The 21,550-nt window shown below is 40.4% G+C and overlaps 1 protein-coding gene across 1 annotated transcript in view; it reads right to left on the bottom strand.

Annotated features, from left to right (window-relative positions):
* The window catches only part of zswim8 (zinc finger, SWIM-type containing 8), a 47,815-nt gene extending 31,604 nt beyond the window's left edge, over positions 1-16,211 (bottom strand). The window contains exons 1-4 of the mRNA XM_063492297.1: positions 14,655-16,211; positions 5,492-5,645; positions 4,543-4,637; positions 481-653 (exon numbers count right to left, since the gene is read on the bottom strand). Coding sequence (XP_063348367.1) covers positions 481-653; positions 4,543-4,637; positions 5,492-5,645; positions 14,655-14,832 — 600 coding nt within the window. The 5' untranslated portion in view covers positions 14,833-16,211. The remainder of the gene's footprint in view (positions 1-480; positions 654-4,542; positions 4,638-5,491; positions 5,646-14,654) is intronic.
* Positions 16,212-21,550: the final 5,339 nt, after the last annotated feature.

Consider the following 21,550-nt stretch of genomic DNA (forward strand, 5'->3'; position numbering starts at 1 on the left):
GAAAGACTAATGGTCCGTTATCACAAACACTTATATATTTCCATCAGGAGTTCCTGGGCAGGTAAAATGACAATTAGAAACACAAACCCACAAAAAATGATCATAATCAAAAAACAACAAATTCCCTGGAACGGCAGAATGGATCACTGTTTTCCTGTAAACAGATGACATGCGGAGGAATATTTTTTAAGACGACTGGTGAAGAGGTTTTCCAGGATATCGCCATCAGCAAAAAGCTAAGTGTATTCATCTTGTTAAATTTTTTCCTACCATCATTTCACAAGAATTCATTTATATTTTCTTCTTTTTTTAAGGAAAAACAAAGAGAAAGACAGGAAACACAGAGAGACAGAGACAGTGTAGTGTCAGGATTCAAACTAGAGATCTGCTGCTTTACACATGCACATGAATTCGGTATGTGTTCCAACCACAAAGTTATTTGTTTACCCCTTAAATACCTGAATATTAACAAAAACTTACATTGTGGATCCTGAAGAGACAGAGTGCCACCACATGGGCACACCACTTGGCTCCTGCACCACAGGTACAGCTGCAGGAGGTGATGCGACAGCGATCAAACATGACCGCCACGTTGTAGGCTCCTTTAGACTGACTGGACTGAGTGGAGACTACTGTAGCACTGAGATGAAAGCCTTGTAAACGAAAACAGAAAAAAACGAAATCAGCAAAGACAACAATGAGTTGGAAATGGAAGCAAGTGCATTCCTTTGATTGGAAATTATATTTTATTTAAAAGTGTCCGACAAAATGTTTTTTGTTTCGATATTGCTTAGTCTTTTATTTAATATAGCTCTTTTGTGCAAAAGGTTTGCAATCTTACAATGATTTAATTCCAGACCAAAATATTCTCTCCCACAAAAAAACAAAACAAAATGCAGGCATTGTTTGAAGTTTTTCCATTTTCTAATCCATGTCATCACCAATGTTCCCTCTAATTTTTCAGGTGTCTGAGTGAACACACAAACTCCCTGAGCGATCCCTTGGACCACTGTGAGTGACATCAGACGTGTGCACTGTGGTCACGCCAGCATCTAATCCATCCAAGTTACATGGTTTATTAAAATAATCAAATTACAGCATTTACATTTATGTTAGACTACTTTTAATTAACTGCTTTAGCCCACTTACAATGAAAATTTAAAAAAAAATCTAGTCATTGATCTGTGTAGTGTGTTAACACTATTGGAAGTAAAAATAACTTGAACTCCAATTTCGAAAACACAACTTTCTTTTTTTTAATTTTTTTTTTGTCTGCAAAATACAGTATATAATGACCAATGTTGGGCAATTAATTATATAGTTACTTCTTCAAAAAAGTAACTCAGTTTGGCAAACAACAAAGTTTTTTGCAGCTATTTTTTAAATGCAGTCAAGGCGTTTTTTAAAAAAACATTTCAAACTATTTACAGAACAATCAGCTGTTCTGCATCAAATTTGATGCCACACAAATTATTTGTGCCACTCCAAAAAATAATTTCTGTCCACTATGAGTTAAAGGAGAACAACAGCCTGATACCTGCAGGCCTGACAACAGGAGATGTATCACTCCTGTAACACCTGTAACATTCAGCAGTCGCCTCATTGTTCTGACACACACAACAAAACTATTGACTACACTACACACTAACTACACACTAACTACACAAGATTTGCGCTAAACGTCTCAAATCTCTCACATCTCAAAGCACCGCCGTCACTCCTAAAACTTCCCCCCGTTTCTTAACAACTAGATGCCACGTTGCCATATCATTTTTTGATTGGTCGACATGGTACATTTTTGGACGAATAGGAAAGGCAGAGGGGGTTGGAGTTTGTTTTTGCTCACAGGCGGAGAGCGCTTTCGAGCCTTTTTCCTTATAAAACACCGTTTTTACCGTTTCTTCCCGCAGTAAATATAAACAACGACAGTATTCAGGAAGAAAACCAAACATTGCAGATACTTTTATCATAACTCTGGTTTTACGTGGCCTATCAACACAATTTAAAAACTGGTATAAAGTCCACACTTTTTCCGTCAGTTGTTCCGTCTGTCCTGCTCACATCTCCAATGGTTGTACACGTTGTCATTAACGTGGCTTCACTCCACATCAGCCACGCCGTTTTGTCGGCTAAAACACCGGTGTCGGCACATAAGGACTAGAGATGGCACGATACCACTTTTTTATGTCCGATACCGATATCATAAATTTGGATATCTGCCGATACCGATATTAATCCGATATAGTGTGTTTTTTAATCAATAAAACTGTTTTTTTTTAATATCTTGCTGCATTTTGTATAAGTTCATACTCAAGTTTAAATAAACAACAACACTAAAGCTATTCTGTTATACCTGTATGTAAAAAATACACTGCACCCAAAATATTTCATAGTTCAGCAACACTGATCAATCTAATAAACTTAAACCTACTCCATCCTTCCTATTCTGGTATTTTAAAGAGTACTTAGCAGAAATATTAAGCAACCTAACTAATAGGGTTGCAAACTCCCAGCAAAAAAAAAAAAAGGGAACCACCCCCCACCCTCCACCTCATGATGCTTAATCGACGTAATCAACTTTAATTTGATGCAGTGTGAAAAAAATGCACAGAAATAAATTATTTTTCAAGAATAATTAAATATATTCAACATCTTTCTTCTACAGAATTGCAGACTGCACAGATGGTACTTTCCCAAAGGAAAAAGTAGTATAGCTTACTAGGGTATATTAGACTTAACAGTTAGTATATACAGTAATGGACTTCTATACATTTTACATCAGATTAAAACTTTGGGTGTAAGATTCAGATAATTATTTATTAAAAGCTAGACATTTTAAATGAGAATAAGAAAGATAAGTATGTCTTTGTGCCCCCTTTTCCCTGTTAATGCCCTATCGGCCCCCCTGGCTAAACTTTGCTAGATCCGCCCCTGCACAGTTACCAGCCGTCAGCTACGTAGAAAAGGATCCTGGTGTAGAAAGTAATATTAAATAAATTCTAACAACAGCTTATCAAGCTTAAACGTGCTGCTGTTGTTCAGCCACTGGTTTCCTCTTTCTGGTGCAAAGTGGGCCAAAAACAAAGAAGAGAGACGGACTCGGGACAGAAAAGCCGATCAGCTGATCATTAAGCAGTTTCACGATTGAAGTAGCAGCAGGAGAGGGAGGGAGAAGAGGCTCCATATATCGGTTGTTAAGCTTAACGTAGGTACGCTTTACAAACATTCAGAGATGAACTTACACACTTGCTTTACTTCTCTCTGGGATAACTTCCTCGGAGATGAAATGCTGGATTGCTAGCGAGGCTACAAATAAACACAGCCGCTCTATCACGTGATGCACACTGCTTCAACGTGCTACGGTTACAAGCCGAGTTACGTCGTGTCACAAGTTTTGTGAGGTGCTTTTTTGATATTTAATGGATTGGATTACATTTTTTAATTTCTCGCCGATATCCGATCCAGTAATTTAGGTCAGTATCGGACCGATACCGATACTTAATATCGGATCGGTCCATCTCTAATAAGGACGCTGTCATAGCCTGTCAACCACGTTGATTGGCTGCGTATATACGAATGTGAATCGCATTATTGGCTGAACTATGGGATAAGGTGGCATCGTTCTAATCCCATACAGGAGCAGCCAGTCACTCACTTACTAACACTGCAAAACAGGATTGTTGAAGTATTAATTTTAATTTCAATTCAGGTTAGATTTTTTTTTTGTGCGCAACGCAGATTCTCTTTGCGCAGAGACCGTGCCAGCAGTGCGCAATTGCGCACGTGCGCAGCTTAGAGGGAACATTGGTCATCACACAACACATTTGTACAAAGTCCTACTAGTAATAAAGGAAAAGGTGCCTCAAACAAATTCAGACCAAGTCATATAGCATTCACACCTATGGGCAATTTAGTGTTTCCAATTAACCTATCCCCACTAACTGCATGTCTTTGGACTGTGGGAGGAAGCCGGAGTACCCAGAGAGAACCCACGCAAACACGGGAGAGCATGCAACCTCCACACAGGAAGACCCCGGCCTGATGGTGGAATTGAACTCAGGAACTTCTTGTTGTGAGGCAACAGTGCTAACCACCGTTAGCCGACCAGCACCTTAACCCACTCTGCATAATACATATCAAAAGTATTTGTCATTAAAAGTTGGATGCGTGTGCACAGCAAATGGCTTTGTAGAGAAACAACTTAAAAGGCCCTATATAGGTGAAAAACAACAAAACAAACAAACCAAAATGTCACCATTTAATGTGGTATTTGGAAGATTTGCAGTTAAAAGTTGGAAATTGTGTTTAGATATTACACATGCCCAGCCTTCTGAAAACAGGATTATACTAATAGCAGACTAGTAGAAATAATGGAGGTAAATGGAGTACCTTTGAATCACATGATTTACTGTAACCTGCACATGGTGTTATTCTAAGCTTGGTGATTGTAGAAGAATATAGTGTGCTATACCAAAGTTAGAACACCAGAGAAATGTTTTCCATAAGAGTACTCATTCTTATGTAAGGGATTACTCTACCTACCAATTTGCAAAGGGTCTTTGACAGCTCTGATCCTATAGAGTTGTTCTCCACGCTGGAATTCATCTGGACTCCCATTAGCAAGGCAGGAATATAATCTGCAGCAGTATGAAACCAAAGTCAAAGAGTCAAAGTAGAGTCAAAGTCAGCATAGCGCTAGACAGTTTAAAAAATAAATCATCCTGTTACTTTTATTAGCAGTCACATCGCCAATAAACATCAGTCAACCAGACAGCCATAGACGCCTTTCCTTTCATCCAGTCTCGATTTTGTTTATTTCAATAGTTTTTTCTGTGCAAAAATAGTTTTGTTTCCTGTTTGGAAACAAACAGGAAACAAAAAACAGGAGTTTGAATTTTCTGGATTAATTTTGCAATTATCTATTTTACTTTACCTAAATGTTAAGTGCAATATTTTTAAACCCAAGGTTGACCACTTTTTGGATTTCAAATCCGATGTAGTGGTGGACACACTAATAAAATTTGTTACTGTCCACCAGTAACCAACAACCAGTAATGGAGAGAGAGAGAAGGCTGAATATATCTACACTTATGTGCAAAGGTTTGGGCACGTTGCACCTTTTTTTTTTTTTTTTTTATATTTCATGTTTGTGTTTTTATGAATAAACAAACAGAAACCCCAACTGTTACATGTGACACAATCTTTGATTTCATCTGGGTTTAGCAGAATATACTGCTAACTTCATGGTTAGCGATACAATATATAAATAGAAACTATTACTATACTATATTACATGTAAATACATTGATAAGCTATAAATAAATAGAAGAATTCTTTTCTTTTCTTTTTGATGCAGCATGCTTTTTCCCCACAGCCTTGGTCCAACATTCTCCGTAACAAAGTAATATTTGAAATTTCCCAATTAAGAGGAATTAATGCATTTATGGTTTTTAGCTAAGGCGAATAAAGGGTTTAAAAAACAAATCCTCACCTGATGTCCTCTTCATTCTCAGGGAAGCTCCAGTAGGCAATGCGAAGCTGGAGCTGTTCTGGGACGGGAGGATAGACCTTCTCTACCACTTCAAATGGGATGTGAAAGGCGACCTGTTTTGCTGACAACTCCACCAGTGGAATCACCTGACCATCTGAGGAAAACCATCAAAGAGAAGATGATCAGCACAGTCAGGTGACAAAAAGATCTTTAATCTTTAATGTCTTACTTAAATTCTTGCCAAAAAAAGTAATAATTTTTTACTAATCACGGTCTTCCCACAGACATATCATTAAGTATAGCTACACTCTCTGTGAACTAACCTCATTAATTACTTTCTCTAAGTCATTAAAAATGTCTTACCATTAATTAATGTTTCAAATTTAAATATGGTCAGTTATCCCTGTTAACTGGCTACATGCCACAGGCTTTTACGGTGGCTGTAATTAAACCATTACTTATTTGATCTAGATGTGTTAACTAATTATAGGCTGATTTCTAACCCTTTTATTTCAAAGGTTTTCCTAATAGTTGTTGTAACACAACTAGACAGTCATTTGCACCAGAATGATTTAACAAAGTTTCAGTCACTATTTAGAGTGGATCACAGCACAACACCAGTGAATGTTACATATGATCTTATGGCCTCTGACAGTAAACTTACAGCACTTCAGTTGTTCCACATTTTGTCACGTTACAGCCATATTACAAAATGCAACATTCATTTTTCACCCTAATAGTTTACACATGAATACTCCGTAATGTAAAAGGGAAGCGTTTGCTTGAAAATCTTTACTAATCATCAACAACATGGTCTGGGCCTCCAGTAACAGTGGGAGGAATCATTCAGTAATTTTTGACCAGGGTGTGTCCTGCAGCGTGTTTTTTCAACAAATATGTAGCACCGCTTTCTTTCACCTAGTCAAAATGACAATAATTACAAACGTCCCATGTCAGTGTGAAGCAAGTTGATATGTTCCCTCATCCCTGCAAGACTGGACTATTGTAATGCATTAGTGTTGTACTCTTGGTGCTCTAAAAACTCCCTGAAAAGCCTTCAGCCTTTTTTATATTCCTTAAGACTGGCCTTTATGCTCTTTAGGGTTTTGGAGTTGAGAACACTATATGCTCTGTACTCTGAATACTTGAATAATCAGGCTTCGTTATATAGTTTAAAGATCTCGTAGGACCAAAGCATCTTAACAAAGTACTTCACTCTCAGACTGCAGGCAGTGAACTGTGGTTCCTACAGTTCCTACAAGTAAACTGGGAGCCAATCCCCCTCCTGTGGAACCATTATCCCAGTTTGATTTCAGGAGATAGACACTAACTACTTTCAAAACTAGACTTCAAACTTTACTGATCCCAGCTCACCCTGGTCCATTTGTCTGTTATGCTGCGATAGGCTCAAGCTTCGGAGGGACTTCCCATGATGCAATGAGCACTTCTCCACTCCACTCTTTACTTTCCATGTGTTTATACAGCACTGGTGTATGTCATTAAATTTCTCCAATAGCTTTAGTTGGGTCTTTGACTCTATGCTCTCCTTTCTTTTCTCTTTCCCTGTAACTTAGTATCAAAGTGTGTGAAAATACAGTGCCGATCAAAAGTTTAAGACCACTTGAAAAATGGCAACAAGGAATGTAAGATAAGATAAGATAAGATAAGATAACCTTTATTAGTCCCACATGTGGGAAATTTGTTTTGTCACAGCAGGAAGTGGACAGTGCAAAAGTTATGAAGCAAAAATTAGAATAAAATAAAATAAGAATAAATACAGTACACAACTGTACAGAATAGAATAAAATAGAATACTATATACACTAGAATAAAATAGAATAAAATATACAATAAGATAAAAATGCTATATACAACTGAGTAAAAATACAACGATGCCAGAAAAGATTATTGCACATTAGTGTTATTGCACATTTGTGGATGTGTGTGTTTGATCAGTTAAAGTCTTTGTTGTGGAGTCTGACAGCAGTGGGGAGGAAAGACCTGCGAAATCTCTCCGTCCCACACCGTGGGTGCCGCAGTCTCCCACTGAAGGAGCTGCTCAGTGCTGTCACAGTCTCATGCATGGGGTGGGAGATGTTGTCCAGCAGGGATGACAGCTTAGCCACCATTCTCCTGTCACTCACCACCTCCACTGGGTCCAGAGGGCATCCTAGAACAGAGCTGGCCCTGCGGATCAGCCTGTTCAGTCTCTTCCTGTCCCCAGAAGAGATGCTGCTGCCCCAGCAGACCACACCATAAAAGATGGCTGAGGCCACCACAGAGTCATAGAAGGTCTTCAGGAGTGGGCCCTCCACTCCAAACGACCTGAGTCTCCGCAGCAGGTACAGCCTGCTCTGCCCTTTCCTGTAGAGGGCGTCTGAGTTATGAGTCCAGTCCAGTTTGCTGTTCAGATGAACACCAAGGTACCTGTAGCTGTCCACAGCCTCAATGTCCATACCTTGGATGTTCAGTGGTTGCAGTGGAGGATGTTTGTGCCTGCGGAAGTCTACCACCAGCTCCTTTGTTTTACTGGCATTGATCTGGAGGTAGTTCAGCTGGCACCAGTCCACAAAGTCCTGAGTCAGTCCTCTGTACTCCTTGTCGTCCCCATCAGTGATGAGGCCGACTATAGCAGAGTCATCAGAGAACTTCTGCAGGAAGCACTGGGTGGAGTTGTGGGAGAAGTCTGCAGTGTAGATGGTGAAGAGGAACGGAGCCAAAACCGTTCCCTGTGGTCCCGTTTCAGTTTTCAGTAAATTGCATGCTCAAAAAAATGTTTTGTCTCACTCCCATTTTTTCTCGTTGCATGTTGAAGTTCTACTTGGAACCTTGTTAAAATCCAAAAATGCAAAATATGATTTTTTTTGCCATTTTTCAAGTGGTCTTGATCGGGACTGTAGTATTGCCAGTGATGGTGCCAGTGACAGAATGACATATAGTTCTAAAATATTTTGCTCTTGACACACTTTCACTTCATTTCAAGCTGTCTGTAATGAACCATGCAACCTGAGAGAAACCAATAACAAAACATTTCTTAATATTGTAATTCTGAAAAAGTAAAGTGAAAATAACGGCACAAAAGAAGAGATGGACCACACTAAGTGTGGGTAGCATAACCATAATGACAGGATGCTTATTGAGAGCACAGGGGTCTGCCAGTGAAAATAAAAAAGGCTTCAGATTACAGACCTCATTTACAAGCCACTACTTTTGCTGGTGTTTACCATATATGGAGGAAAGCACTGTTCATATAATGCCATGCTGGTGTAAAGGCCCCAGGGTTTGTGGTAAAAGGCCATAGGAAAGCCACCAAGAAAACCTGACCCGCAGTCCTGATCCGTTTTAAGTATATCGGTAAGCTAAGGTATAGTGCGATAAAATACACGTTTCAATGTTTGTTTGCCTTGCTAAGATAAAAACAAATGCAAACATCAAGCACCACTCATTTTTCCCTTACATTTATGGAAATAACTGGCTTCAATTAGAAGGGCCTGTTACAGGGAGTCATACAGATATAGACCATTTAAATCAATTTAAAATACACACAAGACCTGTCAAAGGTCTCAGAATTTATATCTATGTTTCACTGCTTTGCAAAGCTGTTCAATTTAACCAGAGGCTGAACGCTGCCAACATTAACCAGAGCCGCATGCTGCCATTTCCCCCCACAAGTAGTAAGAAAATAAACAATTTTCAGTTAGTTTCATCAGTTGAAACTCACACCCAATGAGGGAGCAACTGATGTTTTAGCAAAAATAAGCTGTGTAAGTTTCTATCTGCAAAATATCAGTCAATTTTACTTGCTTAGCAATAAAAAAAAGGGGGTAAAATGCATATTCAACTCCTCACCAGTTTTCTAAGTAAATATATTCATGTAAGTGTTGTTGACATAGAATGTTTACCAGATGTCAAAAACAACCCATCCAATCCACACACACACACACACACACACACGTAACCATCTACCAGCAAGCTTTTTATTGTCATTAAGCATCCAGTGTTAAATGAAATTAGAAGCACAACAACTAACAGTAAAAACAAATCTAAAAATACCAACTTTCCAAATGTACAAGGTTTATACAGATGTGCAATGCTGCTAAGGTAATTGTGTGTTGCAGTGTGTATGTGATATTTATATGTGTGGCAGGGGTGCTGATGTGTCAGTTCGGGTGGTGCAGGAACGTGGTCAGCGTTGATGGCTGGCAGAAGCAAACTGTTTCCGGGTCTGTTAATCCTGGTTTGAATTGACCTGTAGCGTCTCCCTGAGGGCAGCAGGTCACACAGGTGAGATGAAAGATGGGTGGAGTCTCTTGTGATTGCCTCAGCTCTACTGAGGCAGCAGGATGTATTAATGTATTAATAGAGGGCAGCTAATGACCTTCTGCACCAGGGGTGTCGAACTCCAGGCCTCGAGGGCCGGTGTCCTGCAGGTTTCTCAGACAGGAAGGCACAGCAGCGTCTGCACTGATAATGGTAGCTATGTTTACAGTCCAGGAGATGTCGATAGACATCATGGTGCCCAGGGATGCGAAACCCTGAACTCTCTCCACACAGTCACCATTTAGTGACTGTGTGGAGAGACCCGTCTCTTCACTAAAGACCCAGTGGTAAGGTGGGTCAGCTCTGTTTTTCTGAAAGACCATGATCACCTTTTGTCTTTGTGGTGTTCAAAACCAGGTGTTCCAACTGGCTTGTAGTAGATGTATATAAACTGTATACCTCAAAGATATGAACACCTTATGAATGACATTATCAATTAAGATCACATAGGCTTTATTAAGGGACAATTAAACCCAAGATAACATAAGAACCATCCTGCGTATCACTGAATATATTAAACATCGCTGAATATATTAAACATAACTGAATATATTAAGCATAACTGTACCTTTTAATTTCTGGCATCTGGTGAACTAGCCCTTTACAAGCTGAGCTCTGTTGGATACTAGAGAAGGTTTAAATGCCAAAAAGACTGCAGGATGTTCCTTTGTCCACCATTTAAGCTCATGTCAGCAGCAGAAATACAAGTTAACACTAATTGTGTTCATAACCCACTGAACTGTCAGCATATCTGCTAACAAGAAACTGTAGCCTCACCGTATTTACGTGCAGCACACTGAAGAAGTGGGTAGCACCGTCACCTCACAGCGAGAAGGGTCCCGATTTGAACCCAAGCCCAGGGTCTTAATGTCTGAACTGCATATTCTTACTGTTCAGGGCTTTTCCTGGTACTCTGGTTTCCTCTCACAGTCCAAAGACATTTATTTTAGTGTAATTGGTGATATAAATTGACTGTAGAGGTGAGGTATTTAAAGTCCTTGAAGTGTATATATATATATATATATATATACACATATATATTAGGGGTGCAACGATACTCGTATCGATATTGAACCGTTCGATACAGTGCTTTCGGTTCGGTACGCATGTGTATCGAACAATACAAAATTTTTAATTAATTTTATCAACTTTTCTTCTGACGATGCTGTCTGTGTTGAGCGCTCAGTGGATCTGCGTTCGACTACTCCGCCTAGGCTGCACTGTCGAGCGCAGATCCACTGAGCGCAGCGCAAGCTAGCAAGACAGAAGCTAAACTTGTTGCAACAAAGCAAATTGAACCTCCCCCACCCTCACTCATATCTGGCCTTTGGAACTATTTTGGTCTTCATGTGAAGTATGACCCTGAAGGTAAGCGCGTCATGGACAAAAGTAAAACAGTATGTCTGATGTGCCGCAATGCTCAATTACATGGGTGGGAACTACTGCGTTAGCGCAGTTTGCTCGTTAAGGTGTTGACGCCGTCCAGCCCCAGGCAGGGGCTGGACGGCGCCCCAGTCTCAAGTCTTTTGCAGACTCCAAGAGGTTTTCTTCCAAGATTGCCCTGTATTTGGCTCCATCCATCTTCCCATCAACTCTGACCAGCTTCCCTGTCCCTGCTGAAGAGAAGCACCCCCAGAGCATGGTGCTGCCACCACCATATTTGACAGTGGGGATGGTGTGTTCAGAGTGATGTGCAGTGTTAGTTTTCCGCCACACATAGCGTTTTGCATTTTGGCCAAAAAGTTCCATTTTGGTCTCATCTGACCAGAGCACCTTCTTCCACATGTTTGCTGTGTCCCCTACATGGCTTGTGGCAAACTGCAAACGGGACTTCTTATGGTTTTCTGTTAACAATGACTTTCTTCTTGCCACTCTTCCATAGAGGCCAACTTTGTGCAGTGCACGACTAATAGTTGTCCTATGGACAGATTCCCCCACCTGAGCTGTAGATCTCTGCAGCTCGTCCAGAGTCACCATGGGCCTCTTGGCTGCATTTCTGATCAGCGCTCTCCTTGTTCGGCCTGTGAGTTTAGGTGGACGGCCTTGTCTTGGTAGGTTTACAGTTGTGCCATACTCCTTCCATTTCTGAATGATGGCTTGAACAGTGCTCCGTGGGATGTTCAAGGCTTGGGAAATCTTTTTGTAGCCTAAGCCTGCTTTAAATTTCTCAATAACTTTATCCCTGACCTGTCTGGTGTGTTCTTTGGACTTCATGGTGTTGTTGCTCCCAATATTCTCTTAGACAACCTCTGAGGCCGTTACAGAGCAGCTGTATTTGTACTGACATTAGATTACACACAGGTGCAATCTATTCAGTCATTAGCACTCATCAGGCAATGTCTATGGGCAACTGACTGCACTCAGACCAAAGGGGGCTGAATAATTACGCACACCCCACTTTGCAGTTATTTACTTGTAAAAAATGTTTGGTATCATGTATGATTTTCGTTCCACTTCTCAAGTGTACACCACTTTGTGTTGGTCTTTCACGTGGAATTCCAATAAAATTGATTCATGTTTGTGGCTGTAATGTGACAAAATGTGGAAAAGTTCAAGGGGGCCGAATACTTTTGCAAGCCACTGTATAAATAACAAAGTGCTGTCTAAATGAATGCTTATTTGATAAACACCATATAAATGTGGTTACACTAAAATACACTTCAAACACTCAATCCAGACTTCAGCATTTAAGAGAAGTGGGTTGGAAAATGGCTTAAAGTGTTTCTCTAAGATAGTGTCTAATAACTGTCACAAACCTCATATCTTATTAAGCATCTCATTCCATTGTTGATGACCCACAGATTTACCTACCACTGAAACGTAAATCTGTGAGTCCTCTGAAGGTTTTGCTAGATTGTTTGGAGGATGTCAAGGCACGGACGGCTTTCAACTTTCTTAACTTAAATGCACAGAAAACAGAGGTCATTGTGTTTGGTCCCTGTGACCACTATGACTTTGGCCCTTTATAAATGTATAAAAAACCCTTTGTGAAGAACCTAGCAGTGATTTTTGACAGTATGATGTACAGTATGTTTGATACACAGATTAATGCAGTTTCTTTCATCTCTGTCTGCTTGCAAAAATGAAGCCATTCCTCTGTTTTACAGACTTTGAGAGAGCTATCCATCCTTCATTTCATTTCGCCTGACTTTTGTAATAGTGTCAGACTCAGGTGTCAGTCTGTCATCAGTTAGCCGACTGCAGTTGGTCCAAAAAGCTGCAGCATGGTTACTAACTGGCACACGCAAGTGAGACCATACTAGCATCCTTACACTGGCTGCCAGTTAGTTTTCAAATTGATTTTAAGATTTTATTATTCGTTTTTAAGGCGTTGCACGGGTTAGTCCCCTCATACCTTTCTGATCGTTTAAATCGGTACACTCCTGCAAGATCACTGAGGTCTGCCGTTCATATGCTCCTGGCTGTCCCGAGGTCCAGATTAAAGCACAGAGCAGACTGGGCCTTTGCTGTAACTGCTCCTAAATTGTGGAACAAACTGCCCCTTCACATCAGGACCTCTGCTGTGAAGGGACACTTTCAAGTTTGTACTACTTTTATGTGTCTTATATTTTACTCAAATCTTCTCATTTTATACTTCTTTTTCTTAAATCTTTATAATGTTTTCCTATTTTTATCTCTTGATTATCTTAAATGTACAGCACCTTGGTCAACTGTTGTTGTTTTAAATGTGCTATATAAATAAATTTGACTTTTTTTCTCATTTGTCTTAATATCCAGCATTTGTGTAGTATTACTTTTGGACAGAAAAGTTTATCCACGGTGTCATCACTTCCTCAGATACAAGACAAGCACAATTTAGACTTCTGCTGGTGCTTAACTGCAGCACACAAGGCAAAGGTGTCATATGTGAGTGCTGGCAACCCTTTAAAAAAACTACAGCTAAAACAAAGTGAGCAAAGACTACAACTGAGAACAATTCCACATTCAGACCATGAACAGCATAGACGTCAGAACCAGTCAAAACAAAAACATTGCTCCTGACGTGGCTCACGCAGTGCCTCTGTAAAATATAGTGGGTAGGTGTGAGAGGAGAGCTGACAGCTGGAAGCTGAAGACATTATATTTAAGTTTCTATGCTGCTTGTTAACTGCTGTTTGATATTAAACACGACAGAGTGTTTGAATTTGTTCTCAAATGTTAGTATTTTGGTGCTCATGCATTTGTTTGGTGCTTACTAAAAAAAGTCTAAGCAGGTCAATAAAACTTCTCCATGGAGGAAGAACCCTGCCATCTGTATAACTATGTTATTACAAAATATATAGATAGTAAATATATAGATAGTAATGCGAGAAAAAAAGTAATTGAATCCTTTCCTGAAAGCAGGACATTTAGCAAAATCAGAACTGATTTAACAGAATTTTTTTTTCAGCATTTTCAAAGACATTTGGAACTTTCTGTGTGCTATTAGTTTAATCAGACTATATTATTACAATCTAATATCAGATTGTCAGATTCAAATTTCATGAGCGATCAACAATAACATCTTGGTTCTTAGTGATAACAAACCTTTTCTTGTAACTGTATTTCAAAAGTCTAATCAAAATGTTAGTTTACTTTAACCTGACAGTGCACAGTGGAACTGACAGACTGCTTTTTTTCTATACGATAAAATATCAGCTGAATTAACAGGTTTTAAAAATTACTCCACAGTTTCGTTTCTGCTTCAAAAATTAATCCGCATGATTAATTAACAGTATACTTTAGATTATAAGATATCATAGCATCAAATGCGTTTCCCAGCAGCAACAGGTAATACTGCTATAGTGCATTTTCAAGTATGTATAATGAATGGAAGCACATTTTGTGTGTGTCACTCTCCAACCTTTAATCTTGACAGTGGGGGAGTTGGGTCCAGCAGACTGCTTCCTCCATCCCCTCCAGTTCTGACAGAGGCTCTCGGCCTCCGAGATGAAGGAGCAGAGAGAGTCTTCTTCGAATCGGTCCGAGTCTTCAAAGGAGAACCTCTCCCCATCCTCCCACTCGGCAAACATCAGTTCCATTACATCCACTCTTAAAGAGGTTAGGAGTCCCGGGACAGCGATTTGAGTCTACGGCCTTTCTGCCGTCTAAAAAACAAGGGGAAGCCCGACAAACAGTGCCCACAGCTCCAAAAGAGTCAGTCTGAACACTGGGGGAGGGGAGACCACTAACAACCAAATCACTGCCGAGAGGCTTATCGCCTCAAACACATACAAATTTTTTTAACAATGCTTTGAATAGTCTGCAAAAATATATACAGCACAACTACAATTAGTATTTGTCTACGTAGCTATTTGTGATTTAAGTCGGCATAAGCCACTGCGCAGAGGTGAAGCTCCCTTCCACACTTGGATTCAAAGCCAAAAACTCTGAATAGTGAAAAGTCTTTGACGGCAACTTTGCCGCTGAGATGCCCAACGACTCAAACTCACAAATCAACGTTCCTGTCAAAAGTAGAAAATGAAAAACTCTCTCATCATGCAGCCACGAATAAGAATAGAAAACAGAGGTTAAAAAAACGCTTATTGGTGTACATGTGAAGCCTCGTGAAGTCTCGAAGCGGTTTCGTTCATCCAGACGTCCTACTCTTTTCAGGCATTTAGCTCAACTCACACTGGGTATCAACATTAACTACTGCTGCATTATAACGATCCTGAAAGAGTCTTTCAAACAAGAAAGAAGATGTCAAACACCTGTGGTGTTAATATTGCAAAGTGTCTTCTCTGTTCCTCGTTTAATGAGCTAGTTTTAATGTTATTTTCATCTGCAATGGAAATAAGAATTAGCAAACGTTAGCAGATAGGCTAACAAATGCCTACTTGGATACTATTAACATGTCATGCGCTGTAGACAGTTAAACTACGATTAAATATCGTTTATATTTCCGACTACAGGCTTATTTTGCTCGATTTACCTTCGCTGTGCTACCTTATGTTAGCTATATCTACTAGCATTAGAAAGCTAACCTCCAGTCGGCTAAGTTCAACTAGCTTGAATAGCTGTTTGTTTACATTTACTGCTGATGTTGTACACCCTTCCGCACATTAAGGACTACATACTTTCTTACATCGCATATCTTCCGGACTTAGGCATATATCTAGGTTACGCTTGTTTCATATTATGATCTAAATCCACGCTCTTAGCATTTTTTTCCGTTCTTTGTGCTGATATTAGAGGCTCTGTCTGACGTAAAAGCTGGCATATTCCTCAGTCAGATCTGATGAAGAAATTCAAACGAGTCCTTTAGATAGCTCCCTTCGCAACTGTCACCAGTTGTCCGTCTTAAAATCCTCTATGCCTTCAAATGACACCGGGATATCCGGATGATTTTCCCTTATCCCACTCGTCAAAGCGTTATCAAAGTGTATCAACCTGTCTGCCGGGGGAAGATGGCTCACCTCTTCTACAGCTCCTCCTCGATCAGCTGATCACAGCTTCCGGTTGCCAGCTCTAGAACGACACCGCTGAGCCCGTTGCTGTAGCTCGGCTGGAGAAGCGTGCTGTGAGACGAGGCATTAACCAACTCGATACAGTTAAGCATACTGTATCGAGTGTATTCACTTGTCATACTTAATCTGGGGTAATCAGTTTTGTCATTAATTAAGCCACTGCCTCCAAACTAATTATGCCACCACAGCCTCCAAACTTCAAAAGCCCGTTTTGTATTTGACAGCGAAGCTACCAGCGGCATAGTACTCTATGACTTTAGAAACATTCAAAAACAGCCAGATCCTTGTTTTACAGTACCAGTACCAGTCAAATGTTTGGACACACGTTCTCATTTAATTGTTTTTCTTCATTTCATGACTATTTAAATTGTAGATTCTCACTAAAGGCATCAAAACTATGAATGAACACATATGAAATTATGTAGTAAACACAAAATTGTGAAATAACCAGTGTTGGGAAGGTTACTTTTAAAATGTATTCCATTACAGATTACAGAATACATGCCCCAAAATGTATTTTGTAACGTATTCCGTTACGTTACTCAATGAGTAACATATTCTGAATACTTTGGATTACTTAATCAAATCAAATCAAATCAAATCACTTTTATTGTCACATCACATGCGCAGGTACACTGGTACAGTACATGTGAGTGAAATTCTTGTGTGCGAGCTTCACAAGCAACAGAGTTGTGCAAAATACAATAATGTAAAACAAGCAAAATATAAAAATGGCTAATCTAAAAAGTAATAAATATATGTACAATATGTAAAGGTATATACATTACTGAATGTGTATACTAAATATGTTTTTCTACATGTGTGTGTTTGAGTGTGTATATAGTATGTATATACATGTTTTACAAATGAAATAAAGTAAACAATAAAATAAGATATATAAAATATACAGAGTATATTCTTACAGAGTATATTATCATGCTTTTTACAACTACATGAATGTATTATTGCTGTGTGATTTATTAGGATTACTGAAGGTCCGCGGCTCCGAATCGTAGTAAAGGGACTGGCTAATACGTCGGGTTCCGTGTCGTTCTCGTAGCCGAAAAATAGCTTTACTTTGTTGTCTGCGTCAAGTTTTAGACAGAGAGAGGCGTTGAAAGGCTGCTCCAACGGAACTTATTGTTTCGGAGGAAAACACGAACACGTTGTACAGTCCAGTCTTAATAGCTTACTTACAGCTGGGCTCGTCAGGCACTCTTCTTGGCTGCAGTGGTTATTATTATATTTACATGCTTCCAGCTCCCGTTTCTGCTCGATGACAGCTCGTACTTTTCCACTCTCCTTTTTCTCCCTCCTCGCTCTCACAGACACATAACGGGTATGGCAGTCCATTCTCCCTGCAGCACGGACTACACTGCCCATGAGGCTACATTCTTTAGGGCTGTGCCTGTAGCATTCTGCCTATTAGCTTAGCACAACAACAACAACAACAGAGGCCGGCAAGATGGCTGTCGGGGCAGGCAACCTTTTTTAAGCCGTCGTGCACTAATCCCGGTGGACTTGTTTGGACCTCTACTTTTGAATACCAAATAGGTTGCTGTTTTTGCCTATAATTTTTAAGGACTAGATTCACCTCTTAAAACCTTTTGAACGGACCCAATCTGCCATTTAAAGGAGAAGAAGATGACGCGGGAAAAAGCAGAAACTTCAGCTAAGCCAGCGGTAGCCTCCAAGAGCTCCGCATCCTCTGACCACGAATATGCAATGGAGATTTCAACACCGTCAGTCAAAAGAAAAACTCCACCTACGCCCACCAAAGCACCCCCACCACCTAGCAAAGGTACTGTATCCCAAAGCGTGGAAACCAGCAGCTCCATAATAGAAGCCATTAACAAGCTAACAAACAAGATCGATGACTTCGGTGTGCAGCTAAGTAACAACATGATAATGGTGGCTAACATTGCCAAGCTAGCTGAAATGAACGCAGCCGATATAAAAGACTGTAAGGCTAAACTGTCTGGTTTGGAAAAAGACATTCCTGCTCTAAACAAAGAAAACGCAGAGCTGAAAGAGAGAATGTTGGAGCTAGAACGATACATGCGTCGCTGGAACTTGAAAATCCAAGGCTGGAAAGAAAAAAATGACGAAGATACCCGCAAAGAAGTTATTGACATCTTGGCTAAGATCGCGCCACATTGGGCCTCCTCACTGGGCAACGCTGTGGATACCGTCCATCGTCTAGGGAAAAAAGAAGCGGGTAGACATCGACAAATAATAGTTCAGTTCACCATCAGGCACTACCGAGATGCTTTCTGGAAACTGACCAAGGATTCCCAGGTGTGCAAGGAGCTAGGCGTCTACTTCAAGCAAGATTTCTGCAAACTAGACCGGGAGGCAAGAGCTGCAGTTTGGCCCAAAATGGAGCGAGCCAGAGCTGAAGGGAAGAACGTCTACTACCGAGGGCACGCCGGTTACATCAATGGAGTTCGGGTATTCCCTGGGTGACTGTCGAACTATTCATAATAACCAGTCAGCATATCACTCTATGAGTACAATGTGTTTAGCTAACAATTCTATTTAGGTCACGTTCTTTAACCAAATTATAAGATTGCCAAAAGTTTTAAATAGGCAGGTTCAATACTTACTGTTTATATTACCTATTTGGTACGTTACTATAATGATTTTTCATAGAGGTCGTTTGCACTTTGTGAATTCAGTTTTAAGGGATTAAGTACTCCCAATTTTATAGAGTTCTACTTTTATCTGGGTACTTGAAGTACAGTCAACCTTTCTATTTTGCTTTCTCACTTCCCTTTTATGTCATTCCTTAGTTCCAATGTTAACTGTGTGTCTTTAAATACCAGGGGCTTAAGAGACAGTGTTAAAAGAAAATCAATATTTTTGTTCTGTAAAAATGTAAATGCGAGCTGTATACTGCTACAAGAAACACACTCTGTGGAGGCAGATGAAAATTTTTGGTCTAGTCAGTGGGGGGAAAGAATAATTCTTTGTCATGGTACTAACAAATCAGCTGGGGTAGCTGTTAGAGTGAATTGTTAAATGTTTGTCATTTTTATGTTTACCATCCATTTCTACAATTGTTTAACTGTGAGGCTGAAGTGTTTTATCACAGGCAACATCCTATCTGAAAGATCTGTTTGTTGTTTGGTAGAACTTCCTGCCCTTTGTATGGTTTCACTGTGTTACCTATGGTAAACCATACATTGGGTGTGGGGGAGACTACCCTCTTTATGACCAAGGATGTTCCTCCTGCTTTTATGTTTTATGACCCTTTGATCAGCAGGAGGACACACACACACACACACACACACACACACACACACACACACACACACACACACACACACACACACACACACACACATTCGTACTTACATACAGAAGTTCACACATATACAGTGGCTTGCAAAAGTATTCGGCCCCCTTGAACTTTTCCACATTTTGTCACATTACAGCCACAAACATGAATCAATGTTATTGGAATTCCACGTGAAAGACCAACACAAAGTGGTGTACACGTGAGAAGTGGAACGAAAATCATACATGATTCCAAACATTTTTTACAAATAAATAACTGCAAAGTGGGGTGTGTGTAATTATTCAGCCCCCTTTGGTCTGAGTGCAGTCAGTTGCCCATAGACATTGCCTGATGAGTGCTAATGACTAAATAGAGTGCACCTGTGTGTAATCTAATGTCAGTACAAATACAGCTGCCCTGTGACAGCCTCAGAGGTTGTCTAAGAGAATATTGGGAGCAACAACACCATGAAGTCCAAAGAACACACCAGACAGGTCAGGGATAAAGTTATTGAGAAATTTAAAGCAGGCTTAGGCTACAAAAAGATTTCCCAAGCCTTGAACATCCCACGGAGCACTGTTCAAGCCATCATTCAGAAATGGAAGGAGTATGGCACAACTGTAAACCTACCAAGACAAGGCCGTGCACCTAAACTCACAGGCCGAACAAGGAGAGCGCTGATCAGAAATGCAGCCAAGAGGCCCATGGTGACTCTGGACGAGCTGCAGAGATCTACAGCTCAGGTGGGGGAATCTGTCCATAGGACAACTATTAGTCGTGCACTGCACAAAGTTGGCCTCTATGGAAGAGTGGCAAGAAGAAAGCCATTGTTAACAGAAAACCATAAGAAGTCCCGTTTGCAGTTTGCCACAAGCCATGTGGGGGACACAGCAAACATGTGGAAGAAGGTGCTCTGGTCAGATGAGACCAAAATGGAACTTTTTGGCCAAAATGCAAAACGCTATGTGTGGCGGAAAACTAACACTGCACATCACTCTGAACACACCATCCCCACTGTCAAATATGGTGGTGGCAGCATCATGCTCTGGGGGTGCTTCTCTTCAGCAGGGACAGGGAAGCTGGTCAGAGTTGATGGGAAGATGGATGGAGCCAAATACAGGGCAATCTTGGAAGAAAACCTCTTGGAGTCTGCAAAAGACTTGAGACTGGGGCGGAGGTTCACCTTCCAGCAGGACAACGACCCTAAACATAAAGCCAGGGCAACAATGGAATGGTTTAAAACAAAACATATCCATGTGTTAGAATGGCCCAGTCAAAGTCCAGATCTAAATCCAATCCAGAATCTGTGGCAAGATCTGAAAACTGCTGTTCACAAACGCTGTCCATCTAATCTGACTGAGCTGGAGCTGTTTTGCAAAGAAGAATGGGCAAGGATTTCAGTCTGTAGATGTGCAAAGCTGGTAGAGACATACCCTAAAAGACTGGCAGCTGGAATTGCAGCAAAAGGTGGTTCTACAAAGTATTGACTCAGGGGGCTGAATAATTACACACACCCCACTTTGCAGTTATTTATTTGTAAAAAATGTTTGGAATCATGTATGATTTTTGTTCCACTTCTCACGTGTACACCACTTTGTATTGGTCTTTCACGTGGAATTCCAATGAAATTGATTCATGTTTGTGGCTGTAATGTGACAAAATGTGGAAAAGTTCAAGGGGGCTAGATACTTTTGCAAGCCACTGTACATACAATGCCTTAGAAACTATGTGGGCGTTACTTTTTGTGTGAACTGTCTCTCAATAAAAGGCAGCGAGAGGAGGCCGGATTTGGGGTCATTCGTGATGAGCTAAGATACCAACGAGGCCTCCCTTGCGCAAGTAATCGATCGATCGACTGTCTTGTTTTCTTTCATGATGAATAAGTATCTAGAACTAGCGGGGTTTGTGGGAACAGACCCAACAGTAGCCTTACTATTTAAAAACTTTCGTAATAAAATTGAAACTCATAGGAAAGACAGTCTGGGCCATTGGCTAATTTGTGTGCTCAAA

The sequence above is a fragment of the Pelmatolapia mariae genome, linkage group LG13, assembly GCF_036321145.2.
Source record: "Pelmatolapia mariae isolate MD_Pm_ZW linkage group LG13, Pm_UMD_F_2, whole genome shotgun sequence".
Taxonomy (NCBI): domain Eukaryota; kingdom Metazoa; phylum Chordata; class Actinopteri; order Cichliformes; family Cichlidae; genus Pelmatolapia; species Pelmatolapia mariae.